The sequence below is a fragment of the Dipodomys ordii genome, unplaced genomic scaffold (genome assembly GCF_000151885.1).
Source record: "Dipodomys ordii isolate 6190 unplaced genomic scaffold, Dord_2.0 Scaffold33, whole genome shotgun sequence".
Taxonomy (NCBI): Eukaryota; Metazoa; Chordata; class Mammalia; order Rodentia; family Heteromyidae; genus Dipodomys; species Dipodomys ordii.
In genome coordinates this window covers 4,697,702-4,718,675 of record NW_012267249.1, presented here as the reverse complement: position 1 = coordinate 4,718,675, position 20,974 = coordinate 4,697,702, and the positions used below count along the sequence as shown (strand labels likewise).

At 40.8% G+C, this 20,974-nt stretch overlaps 2 protein-coding genes across 2 annotated transcripts; one reads left to right on the top strand and one right to left on the bottom strand.

The window, feature by feature from the left end:
* Positions 1 to 3,780: 3,780 nt before the first annotated feature.
* On the top strand, positions 3,781 to 4,725 carry LOC105986101 (olfactory receptor 2A12-like). The gene has a single exon (XM_013016859.1). It carries the CDS (start codon positions 3,781 to 3,783, stop codon positions 4,723 to 4,725), a length of 945 nt encoding a protein of 314 aa, XP_012872313.1.
* Positions 4,726 to 9,136: 4,411 nt separating this feature from the next.
* On the bottom strand, positions 9,137 to 10,075 carry LOC105986115 (olfactory receptor 2G3-like). The gene has a single exon (XM_013016875.1). It carries the CDS (start codon positions 10,073 to 10,075, stop codon positions 9,137 to 9,139), a length of 939 nt encoding a protein of 312 aa, XP_012872329.1.
* Between the last annotated feature and the right edge of the window lie 10,899 nt (positions 10,076 to 20,974).

The window sequence follows — 20,974 nt, the reverse complement described above, 5'->3', positions numbered from 1 at the left end:
CGGCGGCGGCAGCGGTGGCTGTTTAGGGAAGCTGAAAGCCTTGGGCTGGTCATAACAAGCAAATGGCAGGTGGGGGGTGAGGTGTGCTGATTGGACAGTGTTTAGGATATAAGGAAATAAAGATTTCAGAGATGACCTTAGAGCTGAGTTTCGTTGAGGTCTCTTACTGAACAGGGGACAGATGCCTCTCTAGGATACTTGCTATCCGGTGGTGCTCTGCATTAGAATTACCAGGAATGGTAGATATGGATCTGTTTTGGAGCCTGTCCATCTAGTCCTTTCCCTTCCCATTCCCTCTGTTACTTTTATAAGTACCACATGCTCTCCCCCACAGTCTGCAGGCATAGGTCATAGTGGAAAAAGTCTTTTTTTTAAAAATCAAGACTGTTCCTAGAGAATGCTATTGAGTTGAGTGTAGAGGTGGGCCTGGAGATGAGGGTCACAATGAGAGGTTGTCCTTGTGATCCAGACATGGTGATCAGGACCAGATGACATAACTCTTCTGGTTGGACTGGGCTTTAACAGGTCTCCTGTCCCATCTCTTTCTAAATCCAGATCAGTGTGAAAGCGTCCTTGACAGAGTGTCTTTGTAGTTTGGTCACCTATTACAAAAGTGCCATAGTCAGAGTGCCTTAAGCAACTAAAGTTTATCATGGTACTGGAAGCTGGGAAGTCTGAGATCAGCATGCCAGAACAGTCAGGTTCTGGTGAGGACATCTTCCTGGTTATATCTCTACATGTCCTGGATCTCTTCTTTCATAAGGGCATTAATCCCATTAAGATGGTCTTGTCCTTAAGATCTCATCTAACCCTAATTGCTTTCCAAAGATCCACCTTTTAAAACCACCCTATTGGGGATTAAGATTTCAACATATGAAAATGGGGGGGGATGTTCAAACATGCACACATGGTTAGCTAGATTCAGCCTTCCTAGCAGAAATGGAGTTCCTTGCCTCTCAGTATAGGTTTTTATGTCTATGATCAACCTTGAGTGCCAGAAAAATTTCCATAATCAAGCTAAAGATTGTCACCCTAGTCAAATTTATACCCAATTCCAAATCTAGAGGTTTTGAAGAGCAAGTCTTATCTAGCTCCTTAACAAACCCCTTCAGACCTCAGTATTATTCATACATTAAATTTTTGTAGAGAAAATTTTCACCAGTTATCTAAGTTTATGCTTTCATCAACCAAATATATCTTGTCCACAGCTTATCCACACACCCTCTAGGATATGGATCATAAAGTAGTAGATTCTACATTCCAAATGTATTTAACTAGAGAACAGATGCCAGTAACTTTCCTTATCTTTCTCACAAGCTTTTAGGATGGAGACTGCCCTGCTTTGCTTCCATAATTTAATAATATTTACTGAGTTTCACCCTATGGAGATGGAGGAGTGAATGAAACAAGACACCCACGTTAATAATCTAGGGGCAACACACAATACCTAGATAAGCAGATAAGTTCTTTTCTGACAACAATGAGAAGTATAAGGAAAAACAGGCAGTGAAGAATGGCTATATTTCAGAAAGGATGGTGGGAAAGGGTTTTCTGATGAAGTGTTAATTAGGCAGAGATCTGAAGATGTAAAAGAGTTCATATTATAAAAGACCTGGTGAAGAGAGCTCAGGTGATGGGCACAGATGGAAGATCCTCAGGAAAATTTCAGTTGGCAGTTTATGGACTAAAATAGATTTCAGAGGGCTTTTAGAATGAGCCACGGAACAGCAGTATAGCTGAGATCTGAATTAGATGGGGTGGTGACCAAAGTGCCGTTACGTGGTACATGACTGTAAGAATATGGAACCTTGGTTATAAATGGATTGCAAAGACTACTATGGTTCTTTAGAGAAAAAATATGTTAACACCTCACTCAGAGACTACTATGCACCTTGGGTTTATTATAGGCTTATTTACATTATTTCTTCCCAAACAGTGCAAAAATCTTTAAGTTTTAGTTCATTTCCCTCCCATTCTTTGGGTTATTTTTGTCACATATTCTGCACACAGACTCACATAGAAACATACACATACAGCATATAAGTGTACATAAATCAGTAATAGTTATCTACTATTGTTACCAGGTATTATATGCTGTAAAATACATTCTTGACTCCTCTCTGTCTCTTGCACTCTGCCTCTGTTTCTCTGTCTCTGTCTGTCTGTCTCCTTTTAGCACAAGTAATTCAACTGTCTTCTGTTTTTCTTTTGAGAGACCTGAGCCTGTCTCATTGACTCTCATTTGAAGGTAATTATTTTTTTTCTTAGACCAGTTTGAAAATTGTAGATGGATAAGAAATGTACTCATTACTTTGTTCATGTATTTTAACCCCTCTGTACGGTGTTTTCACAATAAAAAAAGAAAATTGTAGATTGATATAAATATAAAAGATATTTTACAAAATGAACTCCAAGAAATGGAAACAAGAGGTTTTTTGCTGCTATTTTGCTGTCTTTTCCTATTGTCATGTTCATTAGTTTGTCTTTGGGAGGATAAGGTGGGGGGGGTTGCAGAAAAGGTGAGACAAAGGTGAACAAGTACAGTCACTAGACATTATGTTGAAAATGAACTATACAACTTGTGGGTGGGGATGGAAGGGAAAAATTGAGAGAGAGCAAGGTAAGGGGTAACATTGTCCAAAAAGAAATGTATTCATTACCTGACTTATATAACCTCTACAATAACACCTATATATATATATGTGTGTGTGTGTGTGTGTGTGTGTGTGTGTGTGTGTGTGTGTTATATAAAGAAAATAGTAGATTGGTTCTTCAGGGGGTCCTCTTTGTGTTTGTTATTATTCTTATTGTTATTATTCTTATTTTTTTGTCATGAGGCTTGAATTCTGGGCCTGGGCATTGTCCCTGAGCTCTTTTGCTCAAGACTAGCACTCTACCACTTTAACCACAGCTCCACTTCCAGTTTTCTGGCAGTTAATTGGAGATGAGGGTCTCATGGACTTTTCTGCTTGAGCTGGTTTTGAACCACAATCCTTAGATCTTAAGCCTGCTGAATAGCTAGGGTTACAGGTGTGAGCCCCCAGTGCCTGGTTGTGTTTATTATTCTAAGTGCTTGTTGGGCAGCATATCTATTCTGTAAGTTGAAATCTTTCCTACATTTGGGAAAACTGTTGGCCATTATTTTTTAGTTGTTGTGTTGCCCTTGGTCCCTATCACTCATATCTCTCACTTCTCATCCACGCATCGACTTTGGCCCTTCATGGAGTATAACTTATTTCCAATGAGGTCTGTGTTATTTTGGACTTCAATTAGATGCCTAATAACTGTCTCTCAAGTTTCAGGCTTTTCAGCTTTTCAAATAGTTCAATTGAAGCCAATTTGGGAAGAAGTCCCAAAGTGGAGCAAAACTTCCCTATCTGTATGAAATGCATAAAAAATTATATACTATTTAGTATTCAACTCTTGTCCTCTTTGAAATCATAAGCTACATGGATTATTAATTTTAAGACATTAATTTTGAACCTTCTTTTCCTTCTCCTTTTTTTTTTTTTTTACAAAAATCTACATTTTGAAATGTGGGCATTTCAGGGAAAAAACTAGGATTATATAGTACAATGTTAGCATGCCATTTCATATTAAATGGAAATTCCTTTAAACTTTGTTCTTCAGTTTTGTGGATATCCTATGTACTTCCTTTGTTACATTTGTTTGTCTTATTGTGTATATTATATAAGTAGCAGCGGGGTTTAGAATCTGAATATTTCACCTCCTGAAGTGTTTTTTTGTTGTTTTTCTCTACTGTTTTTCTACAGGAGAAGGATGCAGGATTTCCTTTGGCGAAACCACAGCTCTCTTACTGAGTTCATTCTTCTAGGATTCTCTAGTGATGAGAAGATAAATGTTATTCTATTCAATGTCTTTCTCTTCCTCTACCTCATCACCCTTCTAGGCAATGGGCTCATTATCACTTTGATACGTATGGACTCCCGCCTCCACACACCCATGTACTTTTTCCTCAGTGTCTTATCCATTCTGGACATGGGTTATGTCACCACCACAGTGCCCCAGATGCTAGTTCACCTGGTCTGCAAGAGGAAGACCATCTCCTATATTGGATGTGTAGCCCAAATGTACATCTTCCTGATGTTGGGAATCACTGAGTCTTGGCTTTTTGCAATCATGGCTTATGACAGGTATGTGGCCATTTGCCATCCTCTCAGGTATAAAGTCATCATGAGCCCTTTGCTTTGTGGCTCACTGGTGGCCTTCTGTGGATTCTGGGGCATCAGTTGTGCCCTAATATATACAGTCTCTGCTATGATTCTTCCTTATTGTGGCCCCAATGAGATCAACCACTTTTTCTGTGAAGTACCTGCTGTCTTGAAGTTGGCTTGTGCAGATACCTCTCTCAATGACAAATTGGATTTCATCCTAGGCTTCATTCTTCTTCTGGTCCCACTCTCCCTCATTATCATTGTCTACATCAATATCTTTGCTGCCATTTTGAGAATCCGCTCAACCCAAGGGCGGCTCAAGGCCTTCTCCACCTGCGCTTCCCACATCACTGTAGTCACCATGTTCTCTATCCCTTGTATGGTTATGTATATGAGACCGGGCTCTGAGTCCTCCCCAGAAGAGGACAAGAAGCTAGCTCTGTTCTACAATGTCATCTCTGCGTTCCTGAACCCTATCATCTACAGCCTCCGAAACAAAGATGTCAAAAGGGCTTTCCTCAAAGTGATAGGCAGGAGCCAAGGATCATAATGAAGTTTCAAGACCATGAGTACCAACAACTAAACTAAGGACACTGCCTATATGACTTATGAGTGGGGGAGAAGCAATACTGAGATTTGAACTGAGCCTTCACAAGGCTTCACACTTGCTCAGCAGGGACATTATTACGTGAGCTTCTTTGCTAGTCTCATCTGTGTGACTTCTTTATGAATGTTTTTGCTAACATCCAGTCAACCCATATGACATTGTTATGGGATAGAACAAGTGAGATTATGTTTAAGAAGGCTCTGGCAATGGGTCCCCTCTTAAACATGAAGAACTCAGATGATGGACTCCACCAAGGCAGGTCTCATACTAATTCATTTCTTTGTCACCAGCTTACAATACTTGGCAGAGAACTGTTATCAGCCTATAAGGGGCTTCATTATGAGATTCCCACGTATGTCTAAAATATACTTTAATCATGTTTATTCGCTCTCTTTCTATTATTCCTTTATGCTCTCATCTACCTCCTCCTCTTCTTTTCCCCTATTATCTTCACATGAGTATCTCTTCATTTTCATGAGATTTTTTTCTCCCTCTTAGCTTCCACAAATGAAAGAAAATATGTGATTTTTCTCTTTGTGGAACTGGCTTATTTGCTTAACGATGATCTCCATTTCTACCCATTTTTCAACAAATGACATAATTTCATTCTTCTTTATAGATGAAAGACTCTGGAAATTTCACTAGAAGATTCTTAGATCTGCTATACATACACTTTCAGCAAATAGGAGGACATAAAATAAATAGATGAAAAGTCTATAGCTTTTCTATACATGAACATCAATATCAAACTCTGAAAAAGACATCAGGAAGCATAGCGCCTGTGGATCACGCCTGGAATCCTAGCTACTCAGGAGACTGAGATCTGAGGATCATGGTTCAAAGCCAGCCCAGGCAGGAAAGTCCATGAGACTCTTATCTCCAATAAACCACCAGAAAACTGGAAGTGGCTCTGTGGCTCAAGTGGTAGAGCTCTAGCCTTGAGCTGAAGAGTTAAGAGACAGAGCTTAGGCCCAGAGTTCAAGTCCCATGTCCACCAACAACAACAACAAAAAGAAGTGTGGGTGGGTAATTATGGAGGTGGGAGGGAAGGGATGGTAGGGGGAAAACAAAGGAGGAGGCGACAAATGCTCAATAGGAAATGTACTCATTACCTTGCTCATGTAACTGTAACCCCTCTGTAAAGCATTTTTACAATAAAAATGTACAAAAAAGTGAGGAAAACAATCCCATTCATGGCCTCAAAAATATTAAAATACATAGGTATAAACTTCAAAGATTGTTAAGGGCTTATGCAATGAAAATGATAAAGCACTGAAGAAAGAAACTATAGAAGACATTAGAAGGTAGAAAGACCTCCTGTTCATGGAGTGGCAGAATAGATATTAAGATGGCTGGAAGTGATGTATAAATTCAATGCAATCATCACCAAAATTTCAATATTATTCTTCACAGAAGTGGAAACAACAATCCTAAAATAACCAAAATATTCCTCTCTTTTACTTTTGTTTGTTTTTTGGTCATTTGGAGGCTTGAACTTAGGGCCTGAAAACTGTCCCTGAACTTTTTTTTTTGCTCAAAGATAGTGCTCTGCCATGTAAGCCACAGCTCTGCTTCCAGTTTCCTGGTGGTAATTGGAGAGAAGAGTCTCATAGCCTTTCCTGCTGTGGCTGGCCCTGAGCCATGATCTTCAGACCTCAGCCTCCTGAGTAGCTAGGATTACAGGTGTGAGCTCTAGTTCCCGGCTCTCTTTTTCATATTGTTGATAGGAAACTTGTATTATTCATTTAAGAAATTCCTTTTAGTCTAATATGTGCAGTTATTACTACCAACCTTCCTTACCAAAGAGGTTTTCTTCAGCTATAAATTACAGATTTTATATATAGTACTTTCAGCTAAATATCTTTTCTTTTGAAACTTTCTCTCTGATCTATGAATTATTATTATTGTTGTTTTATTTGTAGTGCTGAGAATTGAGCCTGGGGCCTTGTGCATGCTAAGCAAGTACACTACCACTGAGCAACACCAATCTACCATGGCTTATTTAAAATACAATATTTAATTTCTACTCACTTGAAGGAGTTTCCTATTATCTTCCTGTTATTGATTTAAAGTTTCTATATATAGCCAGAGAACTTAATTTGCATGAGCTCCATTGTCTTAAGATTGCATTATTATCCATTGATATATTGAATCTTGGTGAATTTTCCATTTATCCTGGGAGAGAACAATTTTTTGTTGTTGTTGGTGGTGGTCATAGGGCTTGAACTCTGGGCCTGAGCGCTGTCCCTCAGCTGTTCAGCTCAAGGCAAACACTCTACCACTTGAGCCACAGTGCCACTTCCGGTTGTCTGTTGGTTTATTGGATTTAAGAGTTTCATATCAGATTTAAGACTTGCCTGCCCGAGTTAGCTTTGAACTGAGATCCTCAGATCTCAGCCTCCTGAATAGCTAGGATTACAGGCGTGAGCCACCGGTACCTGGTGAAAGAACAATATTTTTGCATGCTGTTTTTTACTTGTCTGACTATGTCAGATCATTTGACACTATCCTATATCTCTTGAAAGCTGTATCCTCTTTTTCCACACTTTTTTCGTCTCAGTCTTTCAGTGGATGATTTCTGTGGACCTATCTTGGAGTTCATTGATTCTTTTATATGTTGTATTCCTTTGCTGCTAAGCCAGTAGAATAAAGTATTCGATCCTGAAATCATGCCTTTTATTCATTGATATTTAATATTGATGCCTATGGCAGTAGGCTTTTCCTATATATTTATAATTTGAGATTTCATATTTAAAGAACCTATCTACTGCCAATTTTCTGAAGCGTTTATATTTTTCTTACTCATTAGTAAAAGCCCTTTTCTAGGTTAATGATCCTAACCATAAAAGTTTGTTGTAATTGTAGGCTTTTTTTGGTCACAGTCCTTTAATATTCTCTGATTATTTATGTAACACTCTGGCTTCTAGGTAGGTGGGTAAGGTAATACCTTTGAGAATCTGCACCTTTGGCATAGATAGATTCTGTCTTCTTATGAGAGAAACAGGCCTTATGTCAAATTTTCTAAGCTGGGCAATGGTGGCTCATGCCTGTAATCCTAGCTACTCAAGAGGCTGAGATCTGAGGATTGTGGTTGAAAACCAGCTGGAACAGGAAAGTCCATGAGACTCTTATCTCCAATAAACTACCAGAAAACTGGAAGTGGCGCTGTGGCTCAAGTGGTAGAGCACTAGCCTTGAACTGAAGAGCTCAGGGACAGTGCCCAGGCCCAAAGTTCAAGCCCCACGACTGCTTAAATAAATAAATAAAAGATTCTATAAGGAATAAGTGGGTCTGGGGGAGAAAGTTCCTCCCAATCAAGAGACAGTAGATTCAAAGCTCCCATTTAGTTTTTTTTCTCCAGACTCCCTAAATTTTGCATCTGGGGCTTACACTATCCCTGGCCTTCCTTTTCTAATGCCACTCATTCCTTTAATCTTGATATCACCAAGGCTGTAATTTCTCAATTTGAGCTTTATGAAAACAAGAGAGGGGGCTGGGAAGGTGGCTCAGTGGTAGAGCACTTACTTTGCATGCTCAAGGCCCTGGGTTCGATTCCTTAGCACCACATAAGCAAAAAGAAAAAAGCCGGAAGTGGCGCTGTGGCTCAAGTGGTAGAGCGCTAGCCTTGAGCTGAAGAGCTGAGGGACAGCGCCCAAGCCCAGAGTTCAAGCCCCATGACCGGACCCCCCCAAAAAAAAAGAAAACAAGAGAGATAGAAAAATCAAAAGAGGTAGAAAATGTTTTTAAAGTACAGAAAAAAATGCTTACAAAATAGCCCTTCCCCCAAGAGAATTTAAACAACATCGGGCATTCTAACAGACACAGATACAAATGTTTGCTTCTTTTTCGTCTTCTTTGCACCCTAAGGCTTTCCACTCTTCAGTTTTAAGTCTGTGTCTTCCGTTTTTTCCTCTTCTTCCTTCTTCTCTGGGGCTCTTATCACTTGCACAGCCCGATCATGCATGAGGGTTCATTGTTCACTAGTGAATGTACAAATTAAAACTTAACATTTCTTGAAAGCCATGCCCTGTACTATGCAATTTTCATATATCATTTAATCGTTATAAATTGCCAGAGAGGAAGAATTGCTGGTTACAGTTAAAGACTTCAAATATACATGTAATTGGTAAAAAAAAAAAACCAAGTTTCTCATCTTAGTCTGTCTGGCACTAAAGTCCAGGCTCTGAACCTTTGTACCCTACCCTTATAATGAAATAACATCACCACACATAATGCAGGTGTTGGAGTACTATCTCCACCTGGGTAAGGGGATCAGTTTATATTTATCTATAAATTGGTGATAAGTTGGTGATTACAAACCTTGCTTTGCTCCTCCATCTTTAGTTCTAAAGCCTCACTCTGGAGTCCTGCTCCTTCCCATGAGTTTGAGGAAAGCCCTTTTCACATCCTTGTTCCTTAGACTATAGATGACAGGGTTGAGGAAGGCTGTGGCAATGTTGTAAAAAAGGGCCATTTTTTTGCCACTGTTTGATAAGGGGCCAGAGCCAGGGCTCATGTACATGATGATGCATGGGATGGCAAACATGGTGACCACAGTGATGTGGGAGGCACAGGTGGAGAAGGCCTTGATCCGCCCCTGTGCTGAGCGGATCTTCATGATGGTGGCAAAGATGTTGACATAGACAATAACAACCAGGGAGAGTGGGACCACAATGACATTGAAACCTGTGATGAAGTCCACCAAGTCATTGAGGGATGTGTCTGCACAGGCTAACTTCAGAACAGCAGGAACCTCACAAAAGTAGTGGTCAATTTCATCAGGACCACAATAGGGCAAGCGCATGGCAAAGAAGGTATAGCATAGGCCACCCACCACACCATAGGCTGCACAGATACCTACCATGAGGAGACACGTCCTACGACTCATGATGACCTTGTATCGGAGAGGGTGGCAGATGGCCATATACCTGTCCACAGACATGATGGAGAAAAGCCAGGACTCTGTAACTCCAAAGAGGAGGAAGATGTACATCTGGGCAACACATCTAGCAAAAGTGATGGTCCTCTTCTTGCTGAGAATATGCACAAGCATCTGGGGGACAGTAGTGGTGGTATAGCACACGTCCAGCATGGAGAGGACACTAATGAAAAAGTACATGGGTGTATGGAGGCGGGAGTCCTGATGGATGAGTGTGATAAGGAGGCTATTGCTCACAAGAATCAGCAGATAGAAGACTAAAAAGAAGGTGAAGAGCAGAGGATTGGTCCTGGCGTTGAAGGTGAATCCCAATAGAATGAATTCTATCACCGTGGACTGGTTGAATGCTGGCATTGTGACCTGCCAGTTTCAAGGGTTTTAGAAAATATGCAATTTATTAAGTGTATGTGTCAAGAATGTGTAAGGAATTTGCACATTTATTGTCTCAGTTACATTTTCTGATAGTACCAGGAAGATTGAAGAGATGGAAGACGCAAAACTAATTTCCAATTGCAGTAGGAGTGATGCTGGGATTTGGTGCGGGACGAGGGCCAGTCTGCACCATCATCAGTGTTTCATCCTGACCTGCGAGTGTCTGTTGCTCCTTTTCCTGACACAGTCTTGTTTCCCCTCTACTCTTGCTCACTTCCTGTTTTCTTTTGGAACTGCAGAAAGGACTAAGCCTTGCACTGATAAAGATGAGAAGCATAATTGGCACAGTGATATTTATGATTTGGTTTACAGTTTTTAATCAATGTCAGGGTTAAGGCAACAGATAGTATTGAGCATTAAGATTAATGCTATGATCAGTAAAGGTTAGAGTGAATATTTAAGATTCAGTTTTCTCTGGTGTCTAAGTCTCACATGTGTTCATTATGTCAGTCATTCAACATTTTTGCCAACATGATCACAAATTACAGTTTTTCTGAATGAGAGGGTTATTTCTCTAAAATTTTGGAAAGATCTTGGATAAACTGAACATAGTCTTATAAACAATTTTTGGAATAACCCAAGTAAGAACAATAGTAATCCCAATGCATCCATACAAAGAGAATTTAATATTAAATTAATAATGTATGAATTCTATAATTAATTTCCTTTTGTAGTCTTTCTTAATTAGAAACACTTCAGAAATTCTGTCCATCACACTGTCAATATGGTGCCAGTAGATTGGTTTTGCTTTGCTGATGGCAATGAATATAAGTAGATTTAAGAATGCTCCCTGTGGTTGGAATTACTTTTTAGTAGTCATTATCTTTCTGGTTCTATGAGTCAGAACTTAACCTAATGAGTTTTTCTCCTAATGTATTCAAAATGTAGGTATTATGGTAAACTATGCAGAAGTACATCCATAAAAGCCAAGTTTTCTGGAAGGGCAATTGGTGGAGAGGGGTTTAAGATGTGTGGCTGGTTAGAGCACTTCAACCTACTTCTTTACTCATTTTTGACTGGTTACTCCTGTTGATATTCTGGCCACCTTGGTTCCTTTTTAATTTTTAATCAGTTACAGAGAAATTTCAAATTATATCTCTAGAAATGATTTTGACTTTATAAAGAATATCTGAGGGGGCTGGGAAGGTGGCTCAGTGGTTGAGTGCTTGCCTTGCATACATGAGGCCCTGGGTTCAATTCCTCAGCACGACATAAGCGAAAAAAGCCAGAAGTGATGCTGTGGCTCAAGTGGTAGAGCATTAGCCTTGAGCTGAAGAGCTGAGGGACAGCGCCCAGACCCAGACTGGAAAAAAAAAGAATATATGGCATAAACAAACAGCCAGCATCATGCTTCATGCCAAAATTATACAGCATAGGTTATTTGATGGGGTCACTTAATGTAGGCTGTGACCTATTTTGTTTGGACTGTCTAATTTAACTTCTAAATTAGTATTTGTATTTTAAACAACTCAGAGAAACATACAAATAACATAAAGAAAACTACATCTTTAGGATCACAAATTAGATGGGGCCATATTGGATCAGTGTTTCCACATTGACCACAGTCAACAGTTGGGTAAGTGATTCATTCATTTGGATAGAGAATGAATTATTTCACTCTTGCTGTGAAATACTCCTTGTCATTCATTATTGTTTTATACACACCCTTATTTTTATGCATTTATATCATCTGTTTGACCCTGTGACATTTGAATTTATGGTTTCTGTTCTAATAGTATACTCAAATTTTGTTCTGCTGTAACTACTGTTATTTAGAAAATTTTAGCCAAGGAAAGGGTAGTATGAGGGATGAAGATCAAAGTCAGAGAGAACAGTGGACTTGGAGAAGATTCTGGAAAGAATGGAGTGGAAAGCTCCTCTGGTTCTCCTAGGCCATTCTCCATTGAGCTGCCCTTGGGAATCAGCTTATGCAGTTAAATGCAAAAGGACTTATTAATTGTTGTAATCATGCTTTACACAAGAGTTTACTTGGGAAGAAACAGACTAAGGGTGAAAGCCTGGGTGAAGTCCTTGTATATAGTGAAGGTAAACTGGAAGACAGCTGGTAAACCAAATCAGAATGATTCAACGTTGAGTGAGACATGGAAGCTTGCAAGAGGGAAGACTGTAATCATTGCAAGAAAAGAGAGACAAGCTTAGATTGTAGCTTCCTGAGATCTCTGGAGCTGGAAAACTAAGGAGAAAGGGGCCAAGATTTGGGTTGTTATGACATTGAGCTGTATGGTGAGGCGGTCTGGTTTGGAGTCAGAATAACTGAAGGATGCAGGCTGGCCCTGCAGACAGGCAGGACCCAGGCAGAGAAAGACCTCTCTGCCCCCACATAAGGCAGGAAGAGCTTGTATCAATACAATAGTAAAAGAAGCCAGCTTTATGAATGTACATGCAAGGCCTTTATCTTTGGGCCCAACCAACTGTCCTAGTCATTGCACCCAATATGGCCTATAGAAGCCTGGATCTTGTGCTCACTGGGTCTCTAGCTCACTTGGGGCAACTTGCTTGACCCTTGGAATCTCGTCTATAAAACAAGGGTGGTGGATGGCCAGCAATGAGCCTCTAGGACAGACATTTCACTGCATTCTGTTTATGCCTAGGCTTGGGGCCAAGAGGTGAGGGCTGTGGAGATTGAACAAAGGGTGGCCAGGCCCACAATCCTTCTTTTTCCTAGGTCCCTCAGAATGACAGTCTTACATATCCTTCAAGGGAGACACTCAGAGCTAAAACAGATAAGGAGGTATGCACTGACTGCTCCTTGGAAAGAAAGCTGAATATATATGTTGGACTGGTTGGACTGGGTGGACATTTAGTTGTGAGATCTAGTCTTCCAATATCACATTATATGTTTATATATTTTTAATATATTTTTTTTAAAAAACCATCGAACCGGGCTGGGAAGGTGGCTCAGTGGTAGAGCGCTTGCCTTGCATGCCTGAGGCCCTGGGTTCGATTCCTCAGCGCCACATAAGCAAAAAAAAAAGCTGGAAGTGGCGCTGTGGCTCAAGTGGTAGAGCGCTAGCCTTGAGCTGAAGAGCTGAGGGACAGCGCCCAGGTCCAGAGTTCAGGCCCCACGACCAGACCCAAAAAAAAAAAAACAAAAACTATTGAACCTTTTCATCAAAGGAAAACTTCCACAGGAGCTTGGGACCCACCTTGTTTTTATATGCATGTTCCCTATGACTCCTCTCTCCAATGGCTCCGTGGGCCTCAATTTGATAATGACAAGAACAATCCTTTCATTTTACCAAAGCCCAGAGAGAGGAAGCAAGTGGACTCAGGCCAGCAAGCAAGGGTCTGGGCAGATTGTTCCTCAAGAGATGAGCTGGGATATGGGATTTGGGGACAGAATGCCTGATGCTACAAATCACATCAGCTCCTGACATGGGGTCTTTAAACAAGGTCCATGGTGCTGAGGGTACCTAATTCTTACCTCCAACTGTGGGTACAGGCTGACAGTGGGGAGCACACAGAAGGCAACAGATTCTTGTCTCCACCTCCCTGGGCTCCTTCCTCCTTCACACACTGGCATCCTCATCCAGAGCCTGGGAACTGGTTTCTATTTTCACTTTGCTCAGCTAGCTTGCTGTGTACCTCAGGGTTAATTACTTGGCCTCTCAGGCTTTGGGTTCTGGTTGTCATCACCAGGTTGGGTGATAACCTAGTGGCGATGTGAAGGCAGAAATGGATTGTGTGACTCTACTTGGGGCTTAGAACTGGAAACATTAGTCTTGATCTTTTGCCAGGATATAATGAAAAATCAAAGACTTTTTTTTTTGTTTTTGTGTTTCCCTATGCACTCTTTTTTTTTTGTCAGTTGTGGAGGCTGAACTCTGGGCCTGGGCGCTGTCCCTCAGCTCTTCAGCTCAAGGCTAGAGCCTTACCACTCAAGCCATAGCGCCACTTCCGGTTTTTTTTCTGCTTATGTGGTGCTGAGGAATGGAACCCAGGGCCTCATGCATGCAAGGCAAGCGCTCTACCACTGAGCCACCTTCCCAGCCCCTCCCATCCACTTATATTTATCTCTTTTTCTCGTAGCACCTCTTGTGAAGCACAGGCAAGAGGATAAAAGGCTCAAAGATCTTGACCATTTACTGATTCTAAAGATAGGTATTTTCTCTCCGTTCCCTAGCCCTTCCCTCCATCACACACATACATGCACTCTCATACCCTCAGCACAGATCTTCGGGACTAAGAATGGTCCAGAGGAAACAGATCAAACTATAAAGCTACAAAAAGGCAGAGAGAGTGATGGGAAAAAAGGGTGAGGCCCCCACAGGAAGAGACAGGGAAAAAGGCACAGCAAGCCAGACACTGGAAGACAGAGAGAGAGGCTGACAGCAATGGATAGCTGCAGGAGAGAGGAGGGACTCAGAAGGAAGGGAAAGGAAAGAGCTTAAAGGAGAGAGGCACAAAGACATTGAGAACTAATAGGAACAGTCTGTTGGAAGTACCAAAGAAGGCAAGAAAACAAAAGAAGAATGAGGCAGGGAGAAAGAACACAGGGAGAAGGTGGAATGCTAGGCAAGCAGGGCTTGAAGATGGTAAGAGATGAGGGACACAGGAAGGAGAGGTCAAAGACGGAGCTAGAGATAAAGATGACAGCAATAGAGAGAGGTGATAGAGATAGGAGGGAGGGAGGATTGAGAGAAGGAGAGAGAATGAATCAGGCAGTGGAGATGAAGACTAGAGAGAGTGCTGGAGTAGAAGAGTGTGCTCCAAAGCATGGAGCACATACTGTGGAGGAGGATGAGTAGAGAAGGTTTCACTGGAAGATCTGTGGGATGGGGGGACAGGGGAATGTTTTCTGAATCAGGGTTAAGGAGTGGTAGGAAATGGCAAGAACTGTGCAAAAGAGAGACAGAGAGGCTGGGAAGTTGGCTCAGTGGTAGAGTGCTTGTCTCGCATGCATGACGCCCTGGGTTTGATTCCTCAGTACCACATAATCAGAAAAGAGCCAGAAGTGGCTCTGTGGCTCAAGTGGTAGAGTACTAGCCTTAAGCTGAAGAGCTGAGGGACAGTGCCCAAGCCCAGAGTTCAAGCCCCATGACCAACGAAAGAGACAGAGAGACAGAGAGACAGTGACAGAGAGACAGAGAGACAGAGAGAGACAGAGACACAGAGACACAGAGAGAGACAGAGATAGACAGAGACAGAGACAGAGATAGACAGAGACAGAGACAGAGATAAAGAACCTAGAGAAGAGAAAGAATAGCAGAAAGAATGAGCGCAAGGCTGCTGGTCTTTGAGACAGGAATCTACCATGCAGTCACTGGCCTTTTCATAAAGAATCCCGATTCAATCTTTCAGAAAAAATAAAAAAGAATGAGCTCAAGACCAAGGCAAAGAATATCAGAGCAGAAACAGAGATAAATGTGACAAAAACTTGGGAAACAGAGACACACAGATAGAGCAAACTGGGGCAAAAGAGCTGGGCAATAAGGAAGAGAAAAAGGCAAGGAGATAAAAACAGGTTCAGGGAAATGGATAAATAGCATGGAGAGAAATGGGAGGCAGATGTAAGCAGCTATACACATGCACATGCAGGTAAGAAAGGGATAAAGGCAGAGAGACAGGCAGATGGTCAACAGGAACTACAGACCAGCCTGAGTTCCTACCTGAAGCTCCTTGCTGGTCAGGCTAGAGATGGGGACAGCTGGCAGCTCCCCAGGAGGACTGGGGACACTGCTGTCCTGGGCTTATAGTTCTGCAGGGAAAGGGGTGTGGGCAGGGCCACCTCAGACTCAGGGGACCATTCCTGAGTGTCACTTGATCCCAGAGCTCCAGCCAGAACAGATCTTGTAGTCACATCTGGCTCAGGGAGGAGATACCAGGCCCTTATGGGGCTTCGCTCTCCAGGGATGCTCAGGCCAGGCCCTCTTCTGGAGCTGAAGTTGGGCTGGGGAGATGAAGCTAGGCTGGGCAGGAATGCTTGGGGGCAAATGTGTTCTTCTCAGATAAGACCACGCAGCAGGCTTTCCCTCAGTGGCTCCCTCCTCTCCAAGGGAAAAGAAGGAAGCACCCATTTCTGTCGCCAAGGTCATGCGCTCAGGGCTGTCCCATTCATTGGGCACTGTACAAAAGTTGTCTAAGAATTTTCATGGTCTACAGACATGTTGGAGACTTGAAAGAAAAGAAGATAGCCCAAAAAGTAGAGATCATGAAAGACAAAAAAAGTAATTATTTAATTATTAATCTTTCATCAGTTGTCAAGTATAATTTATTAGACTCTCACATAGTTACACACAAAGTGATGATATATGAGTTGTATTATTATTATTTTTTTTTAATTTAATTTTAATTTTTTTGCCAGTCTTGGGGCTTGAACTTAGGGCCTGGGCACTGTCCCCAAGCTTCTTTTGCTCAAGGCTAGCAGTCTACCACTTGAGCCACAGCACCACTTCCAGCTTTTCTGTTCATATGGTACTGAGGAATAGAACCCAGGGCTTCATGATTGCTAGGCAAGCACTCTACCACTAAGCCACATTCCAAGCTCATGTTAAAGTGTGGAACACTTTAATATCTATTGCATGGGCCCATACAAGACTCATGCAAGACCAGGCCAGGGTGGCCTCTCCCTCCAGTGGAAGGGATCTCAGTGAAAGGAATCTTAGGATTTATAAGTGCTTGTATGAGTTACGATGGCTTGTATGAGTTACGATGCCTCTCAGACCCTCAGGACTGGAGGGCTTTGCCGCCTGCCTGCCCTCTAGGTGTCTTTTCACACTTCTAGAGGAGTCTTGTAGCATTTCCCTAGTCCAACCTGAAGTCCCCTCTCCCTGGATGCATAACCCCAAACACTCAGGGATTCTAGGTATGTGAACTTCGAGAGGAGTCTTGTAGCATTTCCCTAGTCCAACCCGAAGTCCCCTCTCCCTGGATGCATAACCCCAAACACTCAGGGATTCTAGGTATGTGACCCATCTCTCTTCTCAAGTGGTAGCGCCTGAATTTGGCAGCATGACTATATATCTCATCAACATCCGCATTGCAGCGATAACCATTTTCCTGACCTACAACCTTGATTTGGGTCCTTTCTTGCTCAGAAATCTGCAAGAGTCCTTGTCTGTGGAATTCAATCTCAGTTCTCTTTCTGGCAGCTTGACCACTTCTTGAACCAATTCTTGTCCTCTAAAGGTTCCACACCCTGTGCAGCTCTTTGTCTCACACCTTGTAATCTGGGCAGCCAGAACCAGCTGTGCATGCTCACCTCCTGGTGCGCCCCCCCTGCAGTCTTGGTTGTCCTGCTGCAGCACATCGCCTCTATTCCTCTATTCACCATTGCCCAAGAATGGAATCAGCTTAGGAGCTCATCAATGGGTGAACAATTGTTACATAGCTGCAGTGGAGTTTTGTTTTGTTTTGTTTGTCAGTCATGGGGCTTGAACTCTGGGCCTGGGCACTGTCCAGTGCTCAAGGCTAGTACTCTACCACTTGAGCCACTGCACCACTTCTGGTTTTCTGAGTGTTTTTTTTGGAGATAAGAGTCTCATGGACTTTCCCGCCCAGGCTGGCTTTGAACTGCAATCCTCAGATCTCAGTCTCCTGAGTAGCTAGGATTATAGGCATGAGCCACCAGTGCCCGGCTTACACAGTGGAGTTTTATTCACCCAGTAAGAATAATGAAATTAAGTTGTTTGCTGAAAAATTGATAGAACAAGAGATTAAATGATGTTAAGTGAAATAAACCAATCCCCAAAAGAGAAGAAATATTACATGATCTCATTTATAGGTCAAATTCTCCTTTAAACCAGTCCTGACATCTGGATCGTTTATGAATGAATTCTTTGACATGTGCTCTATTTCATAAGGAGATGTGTGGTCCAGCTGCATTACTTTAAGAATTATATACATCGAAGATCATTTCTAGTTTAATCTCTTCATGAAAAATGGAAAGAATATTCTTCAGCAACAAAAATATAAAGCAATATGGATTAAATGTCCAAAAACCTGTTCCTGAGTATGATAAATTACAGAAGAATATACAGTGAATAATTTCATTTAAAATTCATAAAAATAGTCCAAGTTTTAAATAATTTTATGCATATTTCTTTTTCTTTTTTCTTTCTTTTTTGGGGGGTCAATTTTGGTGCTTGAACTCAGGACCAAGGCATGTCTCTGAATATCTTTTGCTCAAGTCTAGTGCTCTACTAGTTGAGCCACAACTCCACTTCCAGCTTTTTTGGTGCTTACTTGGAGATAAGTCTTATGGACTTTCCTGCCGAGGCTGGCTTTGTTTGAACTGTGATCCTCAGAACTTAGCCTCCTGAATAGCTAGGATTACAGACATGAGTGATTGACATCTGGCTGCATTTTATGGATATTTCTTAAAATATTGACAAAAATTTTAATAATATACACTGGAAGGCTAACAGTAGTTGTAGTTATCTTCAACAGTAAGGTAATAAATAAGTTTCTTCTTTTTGTCTTCATTTCCTAAAAATTAAGAACAAATGTACTGCTCTATAACAAAGAAAACCAGTCATAAACTCATAAAAGATACTTGCAATGTGAGGCCCTGGGTTCAATTCCTCAGCACCACATAAGCAAAAAGAAAAAAGCCAGAAGTGGCGCTGTGGCTCAAGTGGTAGAGCATTAGCCTTGAGCTGAAGAGCTCAGGGACAGTTCCCGGGCCCAGAGTTCAGGCCCCATGACCGGACCCCCCCCAAAAAAAAGATACTTGCAATGTATGCAGTTGACAAAAAAAAATCTATGTTCAAAATGTACAAACTATCTTGTAAGAATTAATACATGCTAATAAAAAGACTATGAAAGAAATATATAACAAACTAGAAAGCAAACAATATTTACCACGTGTTGTTCACTGATTAGTACTTCACATATATTATCTCATCTAATCCTTCTGACCACCTTCTAAGGCATACTATTTCCTTCCTAATTACAATTAAGGTAATTGACCCAGAGAGGCTGGACATCTTGTTTATCATCACTGAGTTAATAAGGACAGAATAGGACTTGGACCCTGAAGTCTAATTCTAGAGCCTGCTTACCACATGTTACTATTCACAACCTTATTTTAAAAAAACATGTTAAACTCATTAGCAACCAGTAACTTTCAAATGAAACAAAAAAGTAATAACGCTTTTCATTTATGAGATGAAAAGAAACACTAGAATCATTGATAGAGATAGTCAACATCAAGTGTTGGCAAGGACACAAGGCATAGATTGGCATAAATAGGTAGAAGAGTAACTTAAAAGCATCTAGTAAATGGGAAATCTCTTTGATTCTACAATCTGCAAAGTTTGCTTCTATATGTAAACCCAGAAGAAATATTCTAGGTGGAGAAATGCCTAAAGACGTCTTATAAAATTGTTTAAATGTTGAGAAAATATAAGAAAACAAATATTCATCAAAGGGAATTAGATTAATAAAAGGTAGTATATGTAGATGCTTGTCAAAGGAATTGCTAGAGCTATAATTGTTAAATGAGGGTGTTAGAAACATGACTTTGGAATCATTGCTTTCAGAGTCATACTGACACTATGCTACCATTAAAAATTTAAACATGTACCAAATGATTCTATGTATTACTCATTGTACATAAACAAAAGTTTAAAAAATAAACTGCACAAGGCTAGAAGCAAGGCTCATATACCTTTCTAGCAAGCATGGTGTCCTAAGTTTAAACCACAATACTGTCAAAAAAATTAAATTAAAAATGAATTAAAAGCTGGGTGACAGTGCTCATGCCTATAATCCTAGCTACTCAGGAGGCTGAGGTCTGAGGATTATGTTTCAAAGCCAGCCCAAGCAGGAGAGTCAGGAGACACTAATCTCTGGTTAATCATCAAAATATCTGGAAATTGAGCTGTGGCTCAGTGGTAGAGTGCTAGTCTTCAGCAAAAAATCTCAGGAACAGTGCCCAGGCCCTTAGTTCAAGCCCTAGAACTAGCACAAAAATAAAATTAAGTAAAATAAAAACTGAATAGATTTCAGTTTAAAGAGAGTGGCTAATTCAGGGGAGTCAGAACTAGTCAAAGGACAGTTTAAATTTATCAGTTATCTAATCTTTCAAAAAAGAAAGAGACTTGAACAAAATTTGTCACAATATTAAAGTGTTTATCTGGGGTTTAAGAAAATGTAGTCTTAGTTATATTATTTTGTATTATCTTTCCATGTATCTCCTTATCTCCATCTCGATTGCTGTTTATTTTTCTCTATTTGATATAGTCATGCATACTAGATATATACAAGCAGTTAAAGGTATGCATTATAATATATTCTTTTATTAAATATGTACTTATTTTCCCAAAATAAAAATTTGAACTAAACAAGTAAAAGTCATTTTTACAAATTGAACCCAGACTAGAGCAATTATTAGCCTCATTTTTACACAGACATATCTAACATAATTCTAGCCTAGATTTTTATAGCACCTATGCAAAATGGCAATATCAAATATTATCTAAGAGCTTGCCAAGTCATAACAGAAGATTGCCACCCTGCCTACGAATCTGCTTACTACTCTTTGCCATTTCACCTCAAACTCCCTTATTCTGCAGAAATGCATGCATACATGTTAAACATTTGCCAGGGCTCATGTTGAACCCATAAGCTTTCAGAAGAGCACATGAATAACAATAAACCAATGGCCCCGAACTGCAAGGGAATAATCTTTGTAAAGAAGTCCTATGCTTTCCATATTTAATTGTGTCTTTGGATAGAGGCAGGTAAAAAATGCCCAACCAATGGCTGGCTGGAAACTTTAGTTAAGAAGTGGCCACACCCTCTGGCTACTCACAGCTTCAGAAAGACTCAGGTTGGACAGAACTGATGTATCAAATG